Genomic DNA, 27336 nt, shown 5'->3' on the forward strand with positions numbered 1-27336 from the left:
TTGAGCTGGCCTGTCTGCAGGGATGGGGGGGGGCTCACGCTCCTGCCCCGACATGCTTCTCGTCCATCCCGAAATTTTCATATTAGCTTAGAACACATACACTCGCACACCAATCCTACTCCCAACAACACTCCACCAGACCAGGGTCTGCGGGGCAGGAGGGGTGCAAGTGATTCGGGTTCAGATTCCTTGGAGGACTCACACCCCGTCAGCCTGAAATTTTAATTGCAATTGCCAACAGCACACATTGAGCATTGAGCTTTTCCGGGTTGGCGGGTTGCTGGTGGGTCGGGGGGCCCCCTGACAGCTGGGCTGGAGTCCTGGCGGCTTGAACCTGGTGGCTTAAGGTGTACTGCGACTTGGCTGGGCTGCGGAGAGTGCCTTCCGGCGCCCTTCGCTTGCTGTTGTGGGTGTGGGTTCGGGTGCGGAGGGTCGCTGTGGGCCTTTGCTCCCACTTCACAGCTTCTCTGTGGTGGGTTCCCCTGGTGCCGGGGGTGTTGGAGGGCCCATGTATCTGGCAGCCTGCTGGTGTTGGCAGGGGGGCTAACATCCAGGTGTCCCGCGCTGAGCACACTCTGCTACGTGGATGGGCACTCGGGGTTCGCAACTGGGTTGGGCATCTGGTCGGCTGCAGTGGGGTGGGCCTTCGCTTGGGCGGGGAGGGGGCGGGCGGTTTTGGGCGGGGGGGTCTCGCTCTTCTCAGAGCGGGGCATGGTTCCAGGCCTGCGGTCAGTGCCTGGCACCCGCGGCCCGGGTCCTACGCCTACGGCTGCATCTTGTGCCTGCACTTGGGGGTGGGTTGTATGTGTGTGGGGTCTCCTCATGCTCCCTGGGAGTGGGTTATGCTCCTCGGGGCATTGGGTGGGGGTTGCTCCGCGGGCTTCTTCTGTGGCTGCAGGGCAGGGTGCTCGGGCGTTCCTGCAGCCGTGTGGTGTCTATGCAGCTTCAGAGCTCAGGTGGGGGCGTCAGGGCCCTTGCCGCTGCTTGGAGGTGCCACGACATAATACCGACCTTATACACCAGAACCAATTGGGATAAGTCCTGTAGACTCACCGGTGGACACCTCACACACACACACACACACACACACACACACACACACACACACACACACACACACGCACACACACACACACACACACACACACACACACACACACACACGCACACACACACACACACACACACACACACACACACACACACGCATACATACAGGCGGTCCCATCCCACACACACATGCACACACCACCAACACCAGCTTTGAACGCACCCCAGCACCCTCCTGGTTGCATTCCTCTCCTTTCCTCCCTCATTTACTGCCATAACTATGACAGGAAGAGGCCACATGACCAATTGCTGTTCCAGTTTTCCTGGACCTAATTTACTCTGTTTTTCAATACATGTTGTCGTCCGATGTTTATGTTTTCTGTGTAAATGTTGTTTGGTTCTATGTTTAATTGTCTCACCCGTGGTGAATCTCCCCCTCTGGGAGAAGGGATTAGTTGTTTATAGAACGAAACAAAAAAGTTCACCAAAGAGTGGCTGCTCTGTGTAACAAAAATCTGTGCTCTTGTCATCCTACAGGTCATCCACAGGAAAGAGTTGTTGCAGCAGTTCTTGATGATTTAAAAATTGATAAAGAGTTGCATTGCAGGTTGAGAAGTTGAACTCTACTTGCAGACTAACTCTGTCCTAGATGCAATGGCATACAAATACTCAGTGCTGTATGCCCAGCATGTTGACAGCACAGGTTAAACAAAAAAAAAGAAAAAAAAAAAAAGAAAAGCATCCATCCACCCATCCATCGTCATGCCGCTTATCCGGGACCCAGAGGCAGCAGGGGTAACAGGGTGGCTCAGATGTCCTATTCTTGTAAGTGCAATTCCGTTGTCCCACAGGGCACTATGATGTGCTCTTCACAGGTGATTTCACAATGTCAATTGAGTTTCCAAACCATAGGGGGGGTAATAAAGTTCACTTAGAAGTGGACGGCAAAGGGAACAAATCTGAGTGTACTGTGTAGACACTTCAGAGGACATTTTACCGAGCCTGGCATCGCTAGATTAATTTGCAAATGGGTAATAGTCTGGAATCTCTCTGTTCGATTTCCAAGAGGCGTTACCAATAGGCGCAGATATCACCAAATATCTCTGGACGCAATTGGATAGACCTACAACTATTCAGAGCAACGAAACGTGTGACGTAGCGCTGAGAGAGAGAGTTGCTAATTTTAATTTTCTACCAAGTCATGTCGGAAGTACGGCAAACACACGGCAAGCTTTTTAGAGAACATATACCATCCAGTTCGTTTAATACTGTCAAGATAGTGGATTCAACACACCGTTCTACATCAGCGGAAGCCATCTTGGTAAGATGTGTCAACGGTCTTTTCACCCTATCGTCATTGTATCAAACCCGCCCCATATTAGATAAAGGGTTGTACAGACATTACAAGATGTTGCTCCACAATATCTAAAATCTTTGATCAACTTAATTTATTGTTGACTAGTTGTGTGTGTTTAATTGGTGCTTTGATTAACACGGAACTGCTGAAACAAGTTGTCCTGCTCCGTGGAGTAACTGTTAAATTTGTTTCCAGAATGAGCAGCGCAGTGTGGATTTTTCTGTACAATGTGTATTTTGTTGAGGATTGGTTCGCTCCTTAAACTGATTTCCTTAGGTGGCAAAGCTCCTCGGCTTAAACAGGTTCTTTTTGTTTATAAGGCAAGTCTTTATTGTTTTAAAAAACAACACAACTGAACTGAAAAAATAAAATTCAAATACAGAATCGAGGCGATGGATTACACTGAATTTGTGTATGCCAACTATTACTTCATAAAATACATACATCCTACGTCACATGAAACAAAGTGTAATGCGATATAATCCATAACACACTGCTGATATGAAGCTAAATTGAGGTGATTGGCTTAAAACAGCTGAAAGCGGCTCCCTGACTACAATTATGCGGCAGAATAATCACAGTAACAACCAAAACTGACGTCAATTCACGTCCCAGGTTTTCCCCGACAATCTGTGTTGAGGCCGTTTATTGGTCAGCAGTTCAATGTGACATGCCAGAAGCCAAAGTCTGACAATTTAAAAGGAGTAGTATCACCAAAAAGGATACATGGGATTCATCCAGTCATAGATACTTTAATCACCACCCACAGTTCTCACAGAAGTCTGAGGTTTAAGTACTGTGACGGGGTTGAGTTTTATACATTGGCTCAACTATCGTCAAATTCTCCCAATGACGATCGTCCCACTAATCGCCCCCAAAATCCTTGTGAAAGTACATCCCACTCTGCATTAAAGCTGAAGACATTACAGGAAGTGACATGGGTGGCAGCCGCTGTGCTTAAGGAGGCTAGACAGTCGGAAACGAGCCAGGAACTGCCGAACAAGAGCTGGAAATCCCTCTCAGAGAAAGCGGATTAGGTACGTGCACAGGATAAAGGGGAAGGTATGTGTGACTGCGATTATATAAAAATACAAATAGCACATTAACATTTATATGGTCTGCATATAAATGCTGAAAGCGGAGAGAAGGAACCGAATTAGCTGACATGGGGCCGCTCACCACAGTAACATTCGGACGGCACAAATACGTTGGGATGAACACTCGCTATATGGGTCAACGGGAATGTGCATATTAACACACTCTCTGTCCGGGAATCGCACGGCGTAAAGGGCAAAAGAGAATATATTAGATGTTTTTTGGCCTCTGGGTAATTACAGAGCTGTGAGAAAGATATAAAACATAGCCACTATCAGATAGAATACTAGAATATTAACACAATCACCAGTAGTAGGGGGGGGTTCTTCCACAGCAGAAAATGTATCCATTCACTGGCATGTTGAATGGAATTTGCGGGCAGGCCACGGTAGGAGTCTATGTTTTATGCGTGTGTCGAATGTGTAAAGCTGTTTCAACTGACACAGGGCTGGGCTGAGGTCTGGAAAACACAGTGTAGAGAGAGAAAGAGAGAGAGAGAGAGAGAGAGAGAAAGAGAGAGATAAGGGATCAGCCTGGATCAGCCAGAGTCAGAGCACTCAGCTCTCCCCCAATGCCGTTACTTATGAAGAAATCGATAGCCTGGCCCTCCTGATGACCCAGATTCGTCTTGTTGACATTTTTCTGTCTGTGACAGATCTAGGCTGCAGTACAATAGCTTTGATCCACACCAGCCTATTAAAATGAGAATAACAGTGTCTTTCGTTTTGGACACCAGATTCACCAGATAGTCACTAATCATGTTGGCCTGTATATATGTGTATTGTGTATGTGCGTATGAGCGTGTTTGCAGAAAAGGATAACAGTGTCCTCCGGGTATAAGTCATCTTCCCCTTGTTGGCAGAGCAAGGGATAGATGGCTCAGATACCGATCAAGGCAAATTAAAAGCCGTGCCCTTGATTTGTCAGGAGCTGTACTTTGTTTAATCAACTCCTCCAACTCTTGTCAGGTGGATGGTGTTCCAAGGGGGAGGAGGAGGGTAGGGGGGCCTCGCAGTTTGTCGAGTGTCAATGCAATCGAGTGCTTTGTCACAGCCTTCCTTGGCCCGGGACTGAGGATAGAGGTCTGTTCTGAGCCATTGGCCACAGATGGCTCGGCTAATGACCGAATCTGTCACTGACATTGCGGAGAAGACGGGCAAACAGCGCGGGGGCGTTTGTCGCAACGCCACAACACCCTCGGATGTGCAAACTGCAAGTTATTACATAGCAGAAGTTGCTTTAATTACACGTCGCGGAAGATCCATGCAATTGGCGGTGGCATTCCGTCTTTTCGGAATACAATGTCATCACTGTGCCACTCCACCCCACCTTGGTTAATAGGTAAATAAGAAGGAAAGAGGGTTCCCTTGCCGACGTTGCCATATTTTGGGCTTTCTGGGCTTTCTCAAATTTGCTGATAACTACGAAGACACCATGAAATCCCTAGCAGCGAAACATTTTAGCGCTTTTTTGTTACGTGACTATACTACTATATAGTTAGACAGACAGACAGACAGACAGACAGACAGACAGACAGATAGACAGACAGACAGACAGACAGACAGACAGACAGACAGATAGATAGATAGATAGATAGATAGATAGATAGATAGATAGATAGATAGATAGATAGATAGATAGATAGATAGATAGATAGATAGATAGATAGATAGATAGATAGATAGATAGATAGATAGATAGATAGATAGATAGATAGATAGATAGATGGATGGATGGATGGACGGACGGACGGACAGACAGACAGACAGACAGATAATTTTCACAGGTCATCAAGTACGTTGTAATCACTTATATTGCCGAGAAAATGTAATTGGTCTCATTTGGCTTGCTGCAAGCCATCGTTGTAATTGGCACATTATATTTGACATTTGATAAGAGGTGACAAAGACTTTCTAGTTGCAATAAAAAAAAATCTGGATGAGATGAGAACTTCCTGTATATCACTTTCATCATTTATTACATTTCACTGCATATATGTATGGAAGTATGTATATGTATGTGACAAATAAAAATCTTGAATCTTGAATCATATTGACAAGCGGCTGCTCCGGTGCATGAAAAGGTAACAGAATTTCAGCGATCGCTAACTATGGCGATTGTGGGAAAACAAAATCATCCTTTTATCATAAATACATGTACAAGCAGGCACACATTAGAAAGGCAGATGGCAATTTGCCTGCGACGTGAAGACTTCTAATCACACAGCATGTTCACCCATGCTGTTTCTCTCCCAGCTACAAGCTCCACTTCCAAAATTCTCCATTTCTTTACTGGGATTTCACTTTTCCCAATGGTAATACACAGTATAGTCTTACAAAAAGTGACTTTAAAAAAATGAAAAGGAAGCTTTGTGCACTAATATGTCTTTTATCAATTTTTTATTTAACGCAGACTGTTACAACCGGGGCAAAAGGCCTGCTGGGGATAAAGGCCTTTCACTGTGCTATCACATTGTTGTTGAAAAAAATAATTGAAAGATCTTGTCCAAAACGCAGGACAAGGCAGGTTCAAGGCAGCTGCAGCTGAGGAACGACAGATTTTCAGGGGAAGACAAACAATCGTCTCGGCGCGCATATAAATAAGCCAGACATTCAAGGCAAACAAATACAGCTCAAGGATTCATTTGTCTTCGCTCTTGGTCACTTGAAGTGAGCGCAGGTGTCGGTACCACAGAGAGATTTGGGTACATATTTATGTCTATATAATGTATACTGTACATTCATTAGTTGTTTGCCCATCCAACATCTGCCCCCCCCCACCCACCCGTGACAGTGTTATTATTCTGGGAACTGCCATTTTGTGAGTAGAATGGAGGTGAGCAGTCTGTAGATTAGAAAAGCAGCCGGGCTTGTAGCCACACAGAGCTACAGTTACAGCACCAAATGCAACACAGTTGCCAGAGTGCCTTTACCGGATTTTGGTTGGCTGTATGCATTCTAAAGACGGACCTCAACTCATGAATCAGTTAATCACCAATATCCACGAGCTGACCTTTAAGTGATACAGTACAAAATAGCACACCAGCGCTAACCACTGGCAAGAATTGAGAAAGGTTCATTGCACACAAGCTAGTGCTCAGATAGTGGGTGTGGCTTCCTGGCACAGGTGTGGTTTCCTAATATGGGCGTGGCTTCTCACTGTGATTTTACCAATTGACTTTATGTAAATGAGTGGATATGATGACATTGCAGTGAACTGAATCCTCTCTGTGATGTGGTGCGGCCCCTTGTGGAAGTCTGCATGGGTGCTCTTCCTCGATTATGCACATTTTTGTATTTTTTTCCGTTTAATATCACTAAGTTCGTCAAAAACTCATCGGCAGTGATCTCCTATGGCTGCAATGCACTTGTGGATATAAAAATTTCCCTGAAAGAAAAACTTTGGGACTTTTTATGCGCAGATCCAGAGTGGCCCCCAGAGAGTTTACGCACCAACATTTTCCCCAACAATAACAACAACAACAACAACAACAATGGAGCTACTGTTCCACGGGTGGGCCCATGGAGGAAGCACCGCGGTATACGTGGCGGCATTAGGGTCAGAATGAGGACGCAACCTTACCGTCTACCTCTGCTAAGCTACATTACATTGGATTACATTCCAACAGGATACGAGAAACTGTTGTGTACTCTGCCTGATGGAGACATTGCTGAACCCGTTGGTGCCGGATGAAGCCATTCGTCCAGCCGAGTCCTCCGTGTTCCACGTCAACAGGTCGGAGGAGTCGAGGAAATCCAAGGGTGGAGGCGTCTGCCTCATGATAAACAGCCACTGGTGTAACCCCAACAACACCAAGACTCTCTCCTGCTCTACCGTCTCATGCATTCTACCTCCCTCTCGCGAATTCAGCACGGTCTTTTATCACAGCCGTTTATATTCCAGTGCGAGGGGACACTGACACAGAACTATTTGACCTATATGTTGTGTTGTGCGGAAGAACATCCCGATGTGGCTGTGGTGGTGGCTGGAGACTTTAACAGGGTGAACTTAAAAAGGTTCTGCCTAGCTTCCACCAACACATCAAGTGTGCCACCAGGGAAAAATCTGACAATGCAGCAATTGCTTTGATTCCTGTTTACAAGCCATGCATCGTGCGTGGAACGGTAGTGACAAGGGACGTAAAGCGGTGGACTGACTGACTCAAGAGACTGCACTTCAGGACACTCTGACTGACATCGACTGGGACATGCTCTAATCAAGTTCCAGTGACTTCAGCGAGTTTACAGAAGTAGCTTCAAGCTTCATAGCTACAGTAGCTGACAGCATCGTTCCCACGGTGAAAGTTCAGATATTTCCTAACCAGAAACCGTGGGTCGATAAATCCATCCGCGGTGCTCTAAATGCTTTCAACGACGGTCTTGTATCTGGAAATATAGACAATTACAAAGCGGCGTTGTACAATCTGAGGAGGGCAGTGAAGGACGTCAAAGGGATGTACAAGGACAGAGTGGAGCAACAGATGGAGCAACCAGACGCTTGTGGCAGGCCCGGCAGACTATTACGAACTACAACAGCAGCTCCTCCCCAGCCATGAGTGTGGACACCTCCCTAGCCAACGACCTGAACTCCTTTTTGTGTAGTTTGAGCGAACCAGAGTCTGGCAACACCGCTAGCTCACCGGCTAATTGGAGTTACAACGCTGGGGATTAGCGGGCGCTCTCAGTGTCCTAGCAGGACGTCAGGAGGGCTCTGATGTGTGTGAACACCAGGAAAGCTGTTGGCCCAGATGGCATAGCTGGGCAAGTACTGAAGACCTGTGCTAAACAGCTAGCCCCGTGTTCACTTGTATATTCAATGCCTTCCTGGCCGAGTCGGTGATCCTGCCCTGCTTCAAGAGGTCCACAGACATCCATGTCCACAGACATCCAAGATCGCCTCTCCTGCCTGCCTGAATGACTACCATCAGGTAGCTACCATCAGCCCTCACCTCCGTGGTCATGAAGTGCTTCGAGAGGCTGATTAAGGATTATATCTGCGCCTCCGTCCCTCGCACCTTGGACCAGCTGCAGTTTGCGAATAGATCCACGGAGCAGACGGTCTCCCAGGTACTGCATACCATGCTCACACACCTGGATGGCTGGAAGGGGGGCTATGGGAGATTGCTGTTCATCAACTATAGTTCAGCTTTCAATACCATAGTCCCCACCAGACTGACTGTCAAGCTATGGGAGCTAGGAATGAACACTCCGCTGTGTGCCTGGATCATGGACTTCCTCACAGCCCGGCCCCAGGTAGTTAGGGTGGGGAAGCACATGTCCAGCTCCCTCACCCTGAACACAGGATCCCCCCAGGGCTGCATCCTCAGCCCCCTACTGTACTCCCTGTACCCACATGACTGTGCGGCCAGGTCCAGCTCCAACACCATCATCAAGTTTGCTGACAACACCGTCGTGGTGGGCCTGATCAACGACGATGATAAGAAGGCCTATTGCGAGGAGGTGGCTGACCTGTCACTCTGGTGCCAGGACAACAGCTTCCTCCTGAACGTCAGCAAAACTAAGGAGCTGACAAGCGGCTGATTGTGGACTTTAGGAGGGGAATACAACCAAGGTTGCACGCGCCATGGTGATTAATGGGTCTTCTCTCAACAGGGTGAACAGCTTCAAGTACCTGGGAGTCCACATCACGGAAGACTTAACATGGACTTTACATACAGACACTCTGGTGAGAAAGACGAGGCAGCGTCTTTACCACCTCAGGCAGCTGAAGAAATGCTTGGTGAGGATCCTCAAGTCCTTCTACTCTGGAGCAGTGAAGAGCATCCTGACAGGCAACATCACTGCCTGGTTTGGGAACTGTACTGCTCAGGACAGGCGGGCCCTGCAGAGGGTGGTGCATTCAGCCCAACATACCACTGGAACTACCCTCCCCTCCCTGCAGGACTTATACACCAGGAGGTGTAGTAGCAGAGCCCGCAGGATCATGAAGGATCCTCATCACCCCAACAACGCACTGTTCCAGCTGCTGCGGTCGGGAAAGCGCCTCCGCAGCCACACAGCGAGGACAGAGAGACTGAGACTGAGTTTCTTCCCGCAAGCCATAAGGACTGTCAATGCTGAACTCACCAGGGGTCCTCACTGAGACATTGCATACTCTATCACTGTTCTGGGTTACTGCATACTACGCTGTATTGCTGCTCTGTTCGGTGTTACGGTATTGCTGTGCCGTACTGTTGTATACTGTACTGTATACCTCCACACACACTACCCAACTTTATTCACATGCCACTTTACTACACATATCTGTCTGTCTGTCTATCCAGTACACATAACTCTATTCCCATTACTTCTATTTTGTACCCCCACTCTGTATTTCCTTTTTGAGTCTTATTTTATTTTATTTTACATTATTCTATTCACTAACTGCATTATTATAATATATTATATCTTGATCTCTCTCTCGCAGGTGCTGTTTTAAATAGAATTACCAATTTCTAATCTTTTATACATCAGATCATTTTTCAAAGGGAACTGATCGAACAGAATGCACAATGAATAAAGTTATAAGTGACAGTGGGAAAATACTGCTGTGCCGTAAAATATTGTTCCAGGGCAGTGACAAAACACACATCTGGTCATTTTATAATGCATGTTCCTCACATTACCGCACCCTAATACGCCAGCTGCAAACAACAATTATTTGTTCACTGTTTGCACAGTAAGCGCGTGCCAAAGACAGGAAGATTAATAGTTAACATCGGAGGAAGCGGTGGGAGGACTACAAAATGAATGATGCAAACCCACACACACACACGCACGCGCGCACACACACACACACACACACACACACACACACACACACACACACACACACACACACACACACACAATTAATGCACAATAGAACTCAGAGGCTCCCACTTCGCTCCTGCCGAACCGCCAATGTAAATGATTAGGAGGGACAGATCCGCACATGATCTGGATTCCGTAAAGGAGCAATGGTGAGGTCAAGAAAATTAAATAACTAACGAACTGAATACACAATGCTGTCTAATCCCCTGGGTCTCTCTATCATAAATATTTTCCATTCATAGACATTGTGTTACATTTTCTCACTGAGCAGTGAGGGAAGAAAGTATCTGAATTGCATCTGTATGCACATCGGTGGTCTTAATACATTTTATTTTGGTTATACAGGGCTAGGGCTATCTGTATTGACTTATTCATGCACAGAATTTAACGACTTACACCTTAAATCTCAACAATTTCACCAATGAAGTCAACACTCATATCGTATCCACTGATGGACGTGCACAAAGCCTGAAGTCCTGCCTCCGACAACACGATTTTTGTTTTTTTTTGATGATCGGGATTTTCTTACGTCAAGACGGCACAGTCTATACTATACTAATGGTAACTGAACCCTTTTTGGTCTCGTCTTGATGGCCAAACGTTTTGTTTTCCGATACTGATGCTGAAATCTTGAGCATCTGCCGATACCAACACTAATCCGGTATTTTTAATCTTTAACAGCTACTTAGCTTTAAATTAGCATTTTTTAAGCACTTTGCTGAAGATGGATGTCTATTGCGATGTTTTTCAACTGCCATGCCGCCAGGTGTGTGGTGAAAATTATTTTCACATTTCACTTAAAAAAAATAAAGAATGGAAATTTTCTTTTGCGTCGCAAGCTCAAAATTGCGAGGCTGCATTAATTCATTATTTCCAGACAGAATGGCAACTCCAGCAGAAAAATTTTCACTTTGAGAGTGAGGACCGTTCCAAATGATAAAAGGTTTGACTATTTTTGGAGATTCGGTTTTTGACGAGTCGTTCGATTTTTCCGACTGTCTGTTCATTTGATTCAGTTTTGTTTTAATGTTTGGTGAGCATGGGAGGACCTCAGGTGAACGAGAGTCAGAAGAGTCGGTTTGGCTCTGACTTGTGAATGGAATTCTCAGAGCAATCATTTAATTCTGTCAAAATTACTTATTTTGGTGGAATACAAAATGAAAAACTGTCACATTCAATATGAATTCTGACAAATTCCTCACCTTTTCACCTTGAACTTTAATCTCCATTGGAGAGTCATTACATATTAACACCAAAGCGCTACACTTGCCTGTTTAACAAATGATTAGTCTTTAATAAATATAAAACTTAAAATAATTGTCGGACAGTATTTATTTAGATTTTGAGTAAATTTTGCGCCAAATGTACGAATACACCTGATTTAAATACATGCAAACAGCACCGGCACACAGACACGCCATTTCTGTGGCAGCACAGCTAGGGGTGCATTTCATTTCATTCCATTTGTGGGTGCTTGGTGAATTTGACGCCTGCTTTTTCACGGCCGCAAAAGCCGTGCAATCCTTTTGTGAATTCGCCCCACAGTGTTTTCACTGAGTGCCTCCCGAATCTCGAGTCATTTAAAAGATTTGTTCGCTACGAACTAATCGTAGCGATCAAATCTAATCTTGTATCACAACTAGTAGACCATAACACCCACAGTTAGATGTTTCTAATTATTTCATGTAAAAAATTGTGCTATGGCAAAAGAAAGGTTGGGAAACACTGGTCTAATAGTATCATGCTCAAACTGCATTTCCATGATATTTCGGGCTACATTTGTTAGAGGCTCAGATCAGAGTCGTACCGTTTTTTTCCCTCCAATATGTTTTGCCGGTATCGCCCGGATACCGATACTGGGTGCTGGTGGGATCGGTGCCAACCCCAATTTGAACACAAATTCTCCTCACAAATGGCCGGTTAGAGGAGGAGGGAACAGTTCTTTTACCTTTGGCAGTGATGGCGGGCTGTTCTCCTAGCAGTAGCTTTAGCCTCTTGGCGTGGATTTTGCCCTGGTAGTGCGACTGGGCCACCACCGCCGAAGTGAAGGACATGTTACACAGCGTGCAGCATTTGTTCTTGTCGACGTCACCCTCCTCGCTGCCCTGCGAAAGAACCCGTTCAAAAAAGAATTAAAATAAAAAAGTCTTAGGCTATACAGTGAAATAGTTAACCGTGACATCCAACTTGTAGGGCGGTTTGAGAAAACAGGAAGGAGTCAAATACGTCGAATGAAGCGGAAACACGGTTGGAAACTCTCCAAATCCGCTCTGCTGCCGTATTTTGGAGGGAAAAGCTGAAACTCAACCTCGCCGTTCCACTTTCATCCCAGAGCACGCGCATTCTTGAAGGGGGAAGAGAAGGGCCAGATGTACATTAAACACACCAGCAATCTCTTCCACTTCAGATTGAGATGAGGGGAGGAGAGCAATCAAAGATGCCTAAATCGCAGAGTTTCTGGGGGGATGCAGATAGATCTGACAACGTGACCATCCCTGGAACCGCCGCTGCCATCTGCTGCCCCCTGCGACGGAACACGTTTCCTCAATATCCCGTTTTGAGAACTTCCCTGAAAAAAAAATTAAAAAGGCTGTATCTGGAGTGGATTATACCCCCGGTTTGTATGTCCTATGATAAAATCGACTGGGACGAGACCTTGACATCCTGATGGTTGTGTTTTTACTTATAAATTCAAAAAGGACGAAAAAAAACGGGATCGATTTGTGTAGTTATTTGCCATTATTTGCTTGAAGAAGCTCAGACTCGTAATTTGGAAATAATCATTGGGAATAATTGATCCAAAGACTTAGACTTTGTGGGTCCTGAAGTGCAAAAACACATTAGCCAATTCGGATGAAACACAATACAAATGCATTAGGAAATCAACTCAAACCCGGAAATTGGAGGCAGAAATTTGGTAATAGCATGGAAATAATTTATACCTTATATACCTATATACCTGTAATTTATCCCCTGCATAGAATCACATTTTGTGTCTGATGTATATTTCTATATATTTGGCAATTTCTATTCTTCATTTTTGGCGACTTTTGTGCGTTTGGCTATTTTATTTTCTGACAGATGCTTTAATGCTACTTTTTTTATAAAAATTTTCTTATACTAATTGTCTGACAGCAATTCTGACAAGGACAGTTGTAACTGATTGGACGTCAGTCAATCAGTTAACAGTCTGTACTGCCGCCAATATTCCGCTCTTCTGCCAAAACTTTGCAGGGGTTGTGGTCCAACGTGATGCATTTTTTTAGAATTGTCCCAACATGTCTTTGCACTTCAGGGCCACCGTACTCAGGACATCTGGACGAGTTCATTTTCAAACCGTGATGAACCCCGTGAATAATTCCATGAGTCAGGCTGAGAGAGAAATAAAAACACAAGGTATCACAGTGCAGTTTCAGGGGCCCCGGCTTTTGCCAGAAATGCTATCAGTGGTAAGCTGTAATCCAGCCCTGGTCCCAGGGAGCACAAAGGCACAGATCCACCCTCCCATGGTGCAATAACAGGAGAATAGACATGCCTGCACACACACACACACGTCTCTCTCTTTCTCTCTCTCTCTCTCTCTTTCTCTCTCTCTCTCTCTCTCTCTCTCTCTCTCTCTCTCCTTATCCACTGGATCCAGAAAAATTCATGAGACGAAATGAGCAAAAAATATACTTGCTATGAACAAAAATTGCATCGCGATGTATCGAAAGGTCGGTCGCCTTCATTTCACGGTTAGTTCATAATCAATACATCCGCAGCTAATTGCGGGGAAAATCAGCCATCACCCCAAACAAGTTTTTTGGGTGTTGGTGTTTCGCCGGCGATCCGTGGCACAGATAGGCAGATACAGGATAGAAATGCTTAACTGAATTTTCTCAAATGCATAGGATGTGTTCTGATAACCTCAGCAATGCATTTTGCAGTCTTCAAAGAACCCCCCACCCCCACCCCATTTTTCATTTGTGTGTGTGTGTGTGTGTGTGTGTGTGTGTGTGTGTGTGTGTGTGTGTGTGTGTGTGTGTGTGTGTGTGTGTGTGTGTGTGTGTGTGTGTCCCAGAAAACCCATGAGTCATCTATAAACACAACGCATCCACCATATTTCAGCAATCATGTATGGCTAGTCCATTTCTTTCTGAGTAATCTCAACACCGGGAAATAATTGGAGTTCTTGCACTGGTAGGAATGTTTACTGCTGCGCTGCATTTCCCTGAACGGGCTTCCGACATAGAGAGAGCGACAGAGAGAGAGAGAGTGAGAGAGAGAGAGAGAGAGAGAGAGAGAGAGAGAGAGGAGTGCATTTCAAGAGGAAAAGGTTTGTGCTCCCCCCCTCTCATTCATTCATGTGAGGCATAATAAAATAATCTTTTTGATTTGCAAGCAGTACATTTCTTTCGCTGTCAGTGTTGCGGTCCGCCGCTTCCTCTCCGTGTAAGTAACGCTCTGTATCCGTGTCGGCCTGTAATTTGGGGGATGTGATATAGGAAGTCAGCGTGATGTCCCTGCTTGCGCTGGACTTTTCTTTAGACTTGAGCATGTGAGTGGAGTGGAACAGGCCGGATTTTATTGCTGAGGGACACGGGGAACATTATGTAGGTTTAGATGGACCCGTTTCTCCTTACATTCAAGGCCATTCAAGAGGCATAGGGACCAGAGTTTCCGTTATCTTAATATCTTAATTGCCTGTTCTTGACTGGGAAAATCTGTTAAAGTCTGACAAATTTTTAATAATTCCCTTTGAGCACAATTAGAATTATAGCCTGGCGATAAAACAATAACGATAATTGTCTCAATATATTTTTCTCGATGTCTAAATAAAAAAGACTCCACAGATCTCTAAATTTCCACTTTCAGCAAGTTGCAACGGAAGGCCAATCAGTTTGGACGATCTAAAGTTGACCTTTTACCCCAAACAAATCACGTTTGTCGATATGGAAATAAGCCCCGCCTCCTCCCTCACGGACAGGTTGCGCTTGTAAACACAGCAAACACACACACGGAGCGGAGACAGAGCGCAGCGTCCAGAACTCTGAGGAAAAGCACAATACATATACATTGATAACAGGGACACATACATCCACAGTTTGATTGGCTGTTTTTAAATTTCAGCTCAACCCAAAGCAGATGGTAAATATCCATTTTGTAAATTAAGTCGATGAGACAGACCGCAAACTTTTATTATAAATTTTGACCTACTTACCATATTTGTTGTTTTTGATTTGATCAAAATTGTATTATAGTTAAATGTTAATTAAAGCAGCTGCACTTGACATTTCACTGCATACAGTATATGTATGAGAGTATGTACATGTATATGTATGTGACGAATAAACCTCTTGAATCTTGAATCTTGAATCACTTGTTAAGTCTTGTTCACAAATGGAAATTATTTGATTTCAAGTGGTAATATTCATAATATTTATTTATTTTTAAAACATCGTTAACTGACAGGATTTATTTTATTTTCAATATTACATAAAAACATATTTTAAATTGACATGCCTTCATGATTTCATTCTTTATAAAGCCTGCCTATCAATTTTTTTTAAGCTCAATAAACACAGATAATATTTGACCGGAATCTCTCCCATTTGTCCGGGACACTGAAATCTTCCAGGCCATGTGGACCGACACCAATTTTTCTAATGGAAACTCTGATAGAGACATGGACTGTCTTTCAGAAAACCAGTTAGGACACCCACTGGAGTTGACCTTGAACCTGAGCCTCTGGCTCACCCAGAAACTGGGCGTCCGGCAAACCCTAAAGTTCATTCTATGGCTAAACCTTTTGTTGAGATGGTAGTGGATCTTGGCAATGAGCCTGGAGCTCAATACCTACCGTCAGAAATCATATCAAAAATTATTGAGTTGTTTCTCAATCTAGATGCTGGGGACATTCAATAGAGTCTCACTCTCATTCCGTAAAATATCTCCACCATATCATCCAAATCTGTACATAAGAGATGCACTTGCAGAGAGTTTGGAACTGGACAAAGAGAATGACTTTTCCATTAGTGTTATGATTACAGCTGTAGGGCTGTAATCCAGCAGGGCTGCTGGACGCACAGTGGTCTCAGCACATGTATAAAATAGTTATTTAGTGAGGACAAACAATGGATGAAAGCCTGGATTCGGCTCACACTTCACATAGCCGTTGGATAGTACAAAGTTAAGGACATCTACTGGAAGAATTAATGATTTTTTTTTGGTTGGTGTTTCTTTTGCTTGTTTGTTTTTTGTCAGCAGATAATTTCATTTTGATTCTCTCGAGTTCATTTTGATATTTGTAAATGAATGGAAGTTACATTGAGATTAAACTTTACCTCCAGCACCTTTTACCATTTTGTCGAATGTACAGTACAGTGTCAAGAGAATGTTTTTTTCTTTAGAAGAGAGACCGTAAACCATTTATAATAAAAAAACACAAATTATCATATAAAACTGAAAGATGCCAAAGTTATCTATGTCAGTCACGATATATACTTTATTTTACAGTTTAGAATTTTATATAAGAGGTTGAAAGTTGAGCACATAGCGCCAGTTTGGTTGACTAAGTTATTTTAATACACTTCATTAAAGATTGGTTGTTGGAGCAGATCTGGGCATGTTGGCGAAGGGATCAGAGACATAGGTGATGAGAAGGTGATGGGTAGGTATGGTGTCAAGGAGAGGAATGTGGAAGGATAAATGGTGGTGGATTTTGCCAAAAGGATGGAATTGGCTGTTGTTAATACGTATTTGAAGAAGAGGGAGAAACACAAGGTGACATAGTGGAGGAAGGTGCACACAGGTGGACTACATCTTATGCAGGAGGTGTAATCTGAAAGAGATTAGTGACTGCAAAGTGGTGGTAGGCGGGTGTGTTGCTAGGCAGCATCTGATGGTGGTCTGTAGGATGACTCTGGAAGCCAAGAACAGGAAGAGAGTGAAAGAAGAGCCAAAGATAAAATGGTAAAAGTTGAAAAAGGAGGAGTGTTGCATGCAATTTAGTGAAGAGGTAAGGCAGGCAATAGGTGGGAATGAATGGTTACCAGATGACTGGGAAACATCTGCAGAAGTGGTGAGGGAGGCGGCCAAGAAGGTACTCCATGTATCGTGTGGGAAGAGGAAGGAACACGAGGACTCTTGGTGGTGGAATGAGGAGGTACAGGAGAGCATAGAGCAGAAGAGGTTGGCAAAAAAGAAATGGGATAATCAGAGAGATGAAGAAAGTAGACAGGAGTACAAGCTGATGCAGCGCAAGGCAAAGATAGAAGTGGCAAAGGAAAAGGCATACGACGAGTTGTATGAGAGGTTGGACAGTAAGGAAGGAGAAAAGGACTTGTACCGATTGGCACGACCAAGGGACCAAGCTGGGAAGGATATACAGCAGGTTTGGGTGATGAAGGATAATGATGGGAATGTGCTGACTAGTGAGGAGAGTGTGTTGAGAAGGTGGAAGGAGTAATTTGAGGAGTTGATGAATGAAGAAGATGAGAGGGAGAGAAGACTGGATGATGTGGGGATAGTGGATCAAGAAGTGCAGCAAATTAGCAAGGATGAGGTGAGAACAGCATTAAAGAAGATGAAGAGTGGAAAGGCAGTTGGCCCAGATGACGTACCTGGGGAAGCATGGAAATGTTTAAGTGAGATGGCAGTGGCGTTCCTAACGAGACTGTTTAACACCATCCTGGAAAGGGAGAGGAGACATACAAAGCTGTAGTAACTACAGGGGAATAAAGTTGATCAGCCACAGCAGAGGGTAGTGGAGGCTAGGATAAGAGGAAAGGTGGGGATCATTCCAGGAAAGAGTACTACAGATGCAATGTTTGCTTAAAGAATGCTGATGGAAAGGTACAGGGAAGGCCAGAGGGAGTTGCACTGCGTATTTGTGGATTTAGAGAAAGCATTTGATAGGGTGCCGAGAGAGGAAGTGTGGTATTGCATGAGGAAGTCGGGGGTGGCAGAGAAGTACGTAAGAGTGTTACAGGATATGTATGAGGGCAGTCAGACAGTAAGGGCAGTAAGATGTGCAGAAGGCGTGATGAAGGCATTCAAAGTGGAGGTGGGATTGCATCAAGGATCAGCTCTGAGACCATTCTTGTTTGCAATGGTGATGGACAGGTTAACAGATGAAATCAGGCAAGAATCTCCGTGGACTATGATGTTTGCGGATGATATTGTGATCTGTAGCGAGAGTACGGAGCTGGCAGAACTGGAGGTGGCAGAGTTGAGGATGTTGAGATTTTCATTGGGAGTGACAAGGATGGACAGGATTAAGAATGAGTACATTAGAAGGACAACTCAGGTTGGACAGTTTGGTGAAAAAGTGAGAGACGCAAGATTGAGGTGGTTTGGACACCTGTAGGAGAGATGAGAGTTACATTGAGAGAAGGATGCTGAGGATGGAGCTGCCAGGTAAGAGGAAGAGAGGAATGCCAAAGAGAAGGTTTATGGATGTGGTGAAGGAGGACATGCAGATGGTTGGTGTAAGGGAGGAAGATGCGCAGAACAGAAGGTATTGGAGGCAGATGATCTGCTGTGGCGACCCCTAACGGGAGCAGCCGCAAGAAGAAGAAGAAGATTAAAGATTATATTTTTCATGGATAGAAGTAGTGGTCTTTTTTGTTTGAGAACACAGCATTTTCAAATAAGATAGATTTCATTTTATACAACATAAGATGAATTGTCTGTATTTGCAAACATGAGTGCTTACACTTAATTTGGTACCCAAATGGTTAATGAGTAGAAGGCATGGTCGGAGATAAGACTAACCTTCAAGTACCACAAATAAATAAATAGTCATAATTCCTAGACAGATTAGGTGTGCGTGGGTGTGTGCACTATTTGAAAGAGGAAACAGTAAGGGTAAGTGTCATGGAAGTGTCACAATATATACATACACAAATAAATAAATAAATAAATAAATAAATAAATAAAAGTTAAATAAAGTGGAATAAGTATAATATTACATTATCGGCTGCAGTTATTACATTTATTTTATTTTTTTAACCCAGCTAATAGTGTAATAACCAACCAGTAATGTAATAACTTACTATATTATGTGCAAAAAGTTATTACATTATTGTTTCAGAAATGTTATAACATTAACGGCATTTATTACATTAAGAACGTAAATGATTTTGTTATTGGCTGTTATGGCATTAATGGTAGTAATTACATTATTGGCTCTAACATTGAGGAAAGATTGCTCAAGAACGATCCTGACCCAAATCTGAAAATAAGTATAATATTGCATTTTGCTTTTTTATTGTTACTAATTTATCGCATTATTTTCTTTACTTTTGTTATTTATTTTTTTAACCTGTGCTATCAGCATGCGTGGCATACAACACAGAGTATTTGTAATGCAACCAAGAGGGTGCTGGGGTGCGTTCAAAGCAGGTGTTGGTGGTGTGTGCGTGTGTGTGATGGGGCGGTCTGTGTGTGTGTGTGTGTGTGTGTGTGTGTGTGTGTGTGTGTGTGTGTGTGTGTGTGTGTGTGTGTGTGTGTGAGAGGTATCCACCGGTGAGTGTATAGGACTTATCCCAATTGGTTCTGGTGTATAAGGTCGGAATTATGTTGTGGCGCCTCCAAGCAGTGGTAAGGGCCCCAAACCTCCAAACCGAGCTGCACCCTGCCCCGCAGCCACAGAAAACCCAAAGGCCCCCAGAGTAGCCTGCGGCGCAACCCCCAAGCCCGGCCCCAAGGAGCATGACCCAGTCCCGGACCCCACACCCCCGGGGCGTACACATACAACCCAATCTGAAGAGCAGGCACAAGACGCAGCCGTAGACGTAGAACTATGCCATGGGCACCAAGCACGGACAACAGGCCCGGAGCCAGGTCCCACGCCAACAGACCAACACACCACCCAGCGGTCGGGTGGGCCCCGGAAGACACCCGGCGGCACCCTCCACAGCCCCACCAGGTGGCAACACACTTTAAGTCAACAGGCGCAAGCCGCCAGGAGTCCAGCCAAGCCGGCAGGGGGCCCACCCGGCCGCCCCCCAGCCAACCACACCCCCACAGACCCACCAGCGGCCTGCCACCCTGGAAAACCCAATTGTTGGCAATTTCAGTTAAAATTGCAGGGTGTGGAGGTGCGAGTCCGTCAAGCAAGCCGAACCCAAATCACTCGCACCCCCATCTGCCCCGCAGACCCTGGTCTGGAGTGTTGTCCGGGGTAGTATTGGTGTGCAAGTGTATGTGTTCTAAGCTAATGTGAGTGGGATTCAAATTTCGGGACGGACGAGAAGCACGTCGGGGCACGAGCTTGATGGACAAGATGGCAGCCGACATCCCCACCCATATAGCTCACACCCGATCCATCCCGCAAGCCCGAGGTCTATTGTGTGGTGTATGTACCGAGTCTGAGTTTTGGCACTGGGAGAGATACGCAAAGTGCAACCAAATCAACGCAGGGGTGCAGCAGGCAAGGGAGCGGCCAGACAGACCCCCCTGAACCCAACCGCACTATAGCACGCCCACTTCCCCTACCTGGAGGCACCCAACCTACAGCGACCAGCCACTGGCGCAGAGCAGCCCGCCATGCACCTCTGCCATGAAGGGTAGCTCCCCATCAGTCCCCTGGTCAGCCCCCAGCCGCCGAGCATGCAGACCACAGAACAGAGGGCGGCAGACGGCCGTTTGCCCCCCACCCAGAGCCCACCCCCCCGTTGTTGTTGTTGCTGGTATGTTACAGTATAACTATCAAATTTAGAAAAATCACTAATTGGAGCATTTTCAAGAAAACAGCAGGTTTTTGATGCCCTCTCTTGTGAAAGAAGAAAGAAGACCACTTTCTAGTTTCAAGACTATGAGGTCATTTCTAAATCACAATAATATTTTTTTTCTGTTGCAAAAAAAAAAAAAGTAGAAATCAAGCAGGCTTTTTAAATCGCATCAACCAGGAGTGGCAAATTGGGAGAAGGAAGAAGGTTCCCGATGGGCCGCTGGTTGTTGGGCCAGTGACGACACAATAATTACAGTTATTTTAACGCTGCTGTGACTTCTCACCAGGCTCTCTGTGCCTCACATTGTCACACACACACACACACACACACACACACACACACTGATTCTGACACACCCCTGCTGTCCCATTGGAAAAAAACATCACAGCTCACCCACACCCGCCAACAGTGGCTGCTGATAGGGCATGAGAGCGGCTCTCCAGATCCTGAAAGACTGAAAACTACGGAAGTGTTGTAACAAAATAATGTCACAATATATATAAATCTATGCAATCACATAAACATATATGCACACATAATGACAAACACAACCTCATATAACCCCAGTCACATATTTTCCATTATTCACATAATTCCCACAGACATTCCCAAGCCTTGGCGTCCAGACACAGCTGTCAGCGTTAAGGCCTCACCGCATCCCACAGACATTCCCAAGCCTTGGAGTCCCAGACGCAGCTATCAGTGTTAAGGTCTCACCTTGACGCAGCTGCGGAGATTGAGAACAACATTTGTTACATAGTTCACCAATGACCAGTACCGCCAAACTGACTATATATTGTTTCTGACTTCCAAAAGTAAACAGTTTTCGTTGTTTTCTACAACCAAAGTGGACTGGTGAAAACTGAAAACATAGGGGGCACCTCCCCTGACACCATATGAGACTCATCTACGGTCCGCATTCATTAACAGACTCATGCCCCCACTTGGGGACATGTTGAAACTCACGTTTGTCACTTGGAAGACGGAGACCTTTGCTGACACCGTCCTCCATGCTGAACATACCTACGAGACAGAGCAAAGGGTCAAAGACCGTGAACAAGATCAAAATAAACAACTTGAGTCCCAGACCCAGATGACCATGCTTGCTCAGTGCTTCACCCAACGTCAGCGAGGTCCATCACGGCTTCAGCAAAACCCCTCTCGCCAGTTTCAACGAGGCGGAGGATTCCGTGGGAGCCATATCAATCACCGAGGCCGAGGAGGTACCAACACAGGCCGCAACACCTGCTATTGCTGTGGCCAGGAAGGACACTGGGCCCACAACTGTTTTGCGTCAGGACAGAGATGACCACAGGCCAACTGGGGTCAAAAAGGGGAATCAGGATAATATCAGAGTTGACGCCGGGAGGAGAGGACCCCAGGGAACGACCCAAGCCATGGTTCTGCACACCCTGATCAGGTGACATGTATACACACACACACACACACACACAGGACACCCGAAGCTCGGGCGGCCTTCACTGATCTGAAAGATTCCCTTACCGTCCCACCCACACTCAGTTTCCCTGACTATAGACTCCCGTTTACTCCGTTTGGGAATCAAAAGGGTGGATATGTACTATCGGTGCTGTGTCAACACCATGGGGAAAGACTCCGCCCGGTGGCATATTTCTCTTCTAAATTAGAACTGATCTTACAAACTGGTAAACCAACACAAATGACACCACAAAGATTTTTGCGTTATCATGTACATCTGCTTGACATGCCAAACATAAAAATCCAAATGTTCCCCACTCAATCAAGCCACACTACGTCCCCACTGACATCACAGAAAATAAAAGTTTGAACACATCACACCTGTTCTTACATTTCTACATTGGCTCCCTGTTAAAAACAGGATTGATTAAAACAATTCTGCTACTTCTAAATAAAGCTATAAATGGCCTTGCATCCCAGTATATAATATATGGTCATTATACACGAACCAGCAAGAACCCTCAGGTCCACAGTCAGTGGTCTTTTAACTATGCCCTCTTTGTGCCAAAAGAGTCAACAGAGTTTGTGAGTCTCTGTGGCATGTGCCTAGGTCAGAGGAACACAAGACAATATCATAGCTCTCTAGCTATAGTGATACAATTCTTAGCATATAGTGAGTACAGGCGATGGTTTATTCTTTGTTCTTTTATTCAATTTTATTAAGCGCTAAATAATTCTGTATTCTGTATTGTCTAATCTATATTTCTCCTTCCAACCAAGAGTGCAGAGCCAACTGTTATCTGCTCACTGGCACCATTCACAGAATTTATTTTATCAACAATCTTCCAGCAGCGGAATTTAACAGAACTAAAGGCCCCAACCTTTTCAGTACCAGCCAAACATACAGTAAAAATGCAGATACAGTGGCAATATTCCTGTGCAGAGAATAGAATCTGCATGTTAAGAGTCGTATGAATTATTGTTGTGTTTTGTGTGTAAACGGAATCTGTGAGAGTATGGAATTTGTTGAATGGCCTGAACTGTCGACCATCATCTGACCCACAACTTGGCCAGTCAACAGGGCCCATAGGAACAAAGGTGTGCAGAGCCATTTTAAAAATCTGTATTAGTGATGACTGTCTGGGACGTGGTAACTTTGGTAGTTGTAGAATGTCTGTTTCCTCCTCGCGTGCACTGTATTTTGTGGTGCAGCATTATTGCTGAAATTGATGTTGTTTGAGTGTTGAGTGGAAATATTATTGTACTGTAAAACAGAAGGACAGGGAAAAATGGATGAGAGAAGGACTGTTAAAAGTCATAGACGGAGGTAGGAGCAAGTGAGCGGCTAGAGGGTTGCAGCATCCTGAGGGAAATTTCTGGAAGAGATTTCAACTGCATGCGCTTTGCTGATGACGTGTGAATGTGTGTGTGTGACTGACACCATGATCCACAGCTTAGCCACCATACAGAAAAACAAAATTAAAAGACTGTGTTCCACCCACTCCAAGCTACACAAATTTAGCATGAGGTAATAGCGCTGATCATTAACTAATACCCACATACAACCACGACAAACTTACAACCGACTGAACCCACCTGACCCAAACTGAACCACTAGAACCGTCTCACCTGCTACCCGACATCCCTTGAAAAGGTGAGAACCGCTCAACATCCGCCTGAGCACAAACCCCTCCATCAGTTCCAACCTGTAAGAAAGTTCCTACCCCCCTCTAGCTGTTCATTGAGGAGACAACGTGAGTGTACGCAGAACACTGGTCACCCTGCAACTGCGATGGAATCACATCAACCACACCTGCGGCCATGGCACCCTTTCCGCCTTACAGGGTTTTGTGGCCTACGCGGCACTGTTGTTTCCTATTCACCATAGCTATAATTGTTTTTGTCCCCATACACATTGTCCATGATCATACTTTATTACCGTCCTTAGAATATAACTTCCCCAACCACTGTTAAAAAGATATATGTTCCCGGCACAAGAACACATAGCACTGACTCAGCTCCTGGCCTTAATGGCACTCGTTGTCCCCGACAACGACGCAGACGGCCATGTCATAGACAAAGCTTTACAAAGGCTTACCCAATTGCGCGACGTCACTCTTAAGGAGGAGGTCAACGACACTCAGAGTGGGTTCTGGTGGTTTCTCATGAATTGGCGCCACTGGCTCACTCTTAGTGCCACCGCTTTAGTCGCCGTCCTCGTTTTTCAATGCACTTGTTTGGTTTGTATAATACCATTACTACGGCGCTTGACCACCCAAATCATTAAGACCTTTGGTGCCATCTCATTTGACAACCCTGAGCCGTCCCCGGAATCTTGGTCTCCCCCTTATGCGGGCCCTGACGACAATTTCCACACCACCTCCTCACAGGACACCCGAGTTTAAAACCACACATGATGCACTACATTGAATATTTGTGAATTTGGAGTGTGGATGTTTTTTTTCTGGTTTGCTCATAAAAATAAAAATAAATAATATATATATATATATATATATATATATGTATATATATATATATTAGGTTTTATGAGTGTTTTATTATAATCTCATTCATTTGAAGAGTTTAATAAATAAATATTATAAATATTATTAAATATAATATTAAATAATCCTTTTAAGCATTTATTATGATGTGTTAATTTTTATTATTCCTATCTATTTATGTGATTAAAAGGGTGGAATGTAACAAAATAATGTCACAATATATATATACAGTGGGGCAAAAAAGTATTTAGTCAGCCACCAATTGTGCAAGTTCTCCCACTTAAAAAGATGAGAGAGGCCTGTTATTTTCATCATAGGTAAACCTCAACTATGAGAGACAAAATGAGAAAAAAAATCCAGAAAATCACATTGTCTGATTTTTAAAGAATTTATTTGCAAATTATGGTGGAAAATAAGCATTTGGTCAATAACAAAAGTTCATCTCAATACTTTGTTATATACCCTTTGTTTGCAATGACAGAGGTCAAACGTTTTCACAAAGTCTTCACAAGGTTTTCACACACTGTTGCTGGTATTTTGGCCCATTCCTCCATGCAGATCTCCTCTAGAGCAGTGATAGTTTGGGGCTGTCGCTGGGCAACACAGACTTTCAACTCCCTCCAAAGGTTTTCTATGGGGTTGAGATCTGGAGACTGGCTAGGCCACTCCAGGACCTTGAAATGCTTCTTACGAAGCCACTCCTTCGTTGCCCGGGCGGTGTGTTTGGGATCATTGTCATGCTGAAAGACCCAGCCACGTTTCATCTTCAATGCCCTTGCTGATGGAAGGAAGTTTTCACTCAAAATCTCACGATACATGGCCCCATTCATTCTGTCCTTTACACGGATCAGTCGTCCTGGTCCCTTTGCAGAAAAACAGCCCCAAAGCATGACGTTTCCACCCCCATGCTTCACAGTAGGTATGGTGTCCTTTGGATGCAACTCAGCTTTCTTTCTCCTCCAAACATGACAAGTTGAGTTTTTACCAAAAAATTATATTTTGGTTTCATCTGACCATTTGACATTCTCCCAATCCTCTTTTGGATCATCCAAATGCTCTCTAGCAAACTTCAGACGGACCTGGACATGTACTGGCTTAAGCAGGGGGACACGTCTGGCACTGCAGGATTTGAGTCCCTGGCGGCGTAGTGTGTTACTGATGGTAGCCTTTGTTACTTTGGTCCCAGCTCTCTGCAGGTCATTCACTAGGTCCCCCCGTGTGGTTCTGGGATGTTTGCTCACCGTTCTTGTGATCATTTTGACCCCACGGGGTGAGATCTTGCGTGGAGCCCCAGATCGAGGGAGATTATCAGCGGTCTTGTATGTCTTCCATTTTCTAATAATTGCTCCCACAGTTGATTTCTTCACAACAAGCTGCTTACCTATTGCAGATTCAGTCTTCCCAGCCTGGTGCAGGTCTACAATTTTGTTTCTGGTGTCCTTTGACAGCTCTTTGGTCTTGGCCATAGTGGAGTTTGGAGTGTGACTGTTTGAGGTTGTGGACAGGTGTCTTTTATACTGATAACGAGTTCAAACAGGTGCCATTAATACAGGTAACGAGTGGAGGACAGAGGAGCCTCTTAAAGAAAAAGTTACAGGTCTGTGAAAGCCAGAAATCTTGCTTGTTTGTAGGTGACCAAATGCTTATTTTACCGAGGAATTTACCAATTAATTCATTAAAAATCCTACAATGTTATTTCCTGGATTCGTTCCCCCCATTTTGTCTCTCATAGTCGAAGTGTACCTATGATGAAAATAACAGGCCTCTCTCATCTTTTTAAGTGGGAGAACTTGCACAATTGGTGCCTGACTAGATACTTTTTTGCCCCACTGTAAATCTATGTGATCACATATATGCACACACATGATGACAAACACAACCTCATATAACCCCTGTCACATATTTTCCATAATTTACATAATTCCCACAAACATTCCCAAGCCTTGGAGTCCAAGATGCAGCTATCAGTGTTCAGGCCTCACCTTGACACAGTTGCGGAGAGTGAGAACAACATTTGTCACATAGTTCACCAATGACCAGTAACGCCAAACTGACTATATATTGTTTCTGACTTCCCAAAATAAACCATTTTTGTTGTTTTCCACAACCACAGTGGACTGGTGAAACCTGACAACATGGGGGCACCTCCCTGACACCATATGAGACTCATCTACAGTCTGCGTTCATTAATGGACTCATGAAATATTGAAAAATGAAAAATATTGTAGAGGTTGTACAATCCTTTTGTCCATTATGGACCATACATACATGGAAGTACATGCATTTTGTAAAAAAACAACAAACAAAAAAGAAACAAAACTCGGCTTCCTGCTGGCGCGCTTTGTGTTCCTTGAGATCATAGTGGG

At 44.6% G+C, this 27336-nt stretch overlaps 1 protein-coding gene across 1 annotated transcript in view; it reads right to left on the minus strand.

Moving 5' to 3' along the window:
* Positions 1–27336, minus strand: part of LOC307232374 (zinc finger matrin-type protein 4-like) — a gene marked incomplete at both ends in the record, with an annotated part of 89399 nt that overhangs the window by 16384 nt on the left and 45679 nt on the right. Inside the window, one exon of the mRNA XM_080003364.1 lies at positions 12263–12419. Within this exon, the coding sequence (XP_079859490.1) occupies positions 12263–12419 (157 nt within the window). The remainder of the gene's footprint in view (positions 1–12262; positions 12420–27336) is intronic.

This window comes from Zeus faber (assembly GCF_960531495.2).
Source record: "Zeus faber genome assembly, chromosome: 7".
NCBI classification, from domain to species: domain Eukaryota; kingdom Metazoa; phylum Chordata; class Actinopteri; order Zeiformes; family Zeidae; genus Zeus; species Zeus faber.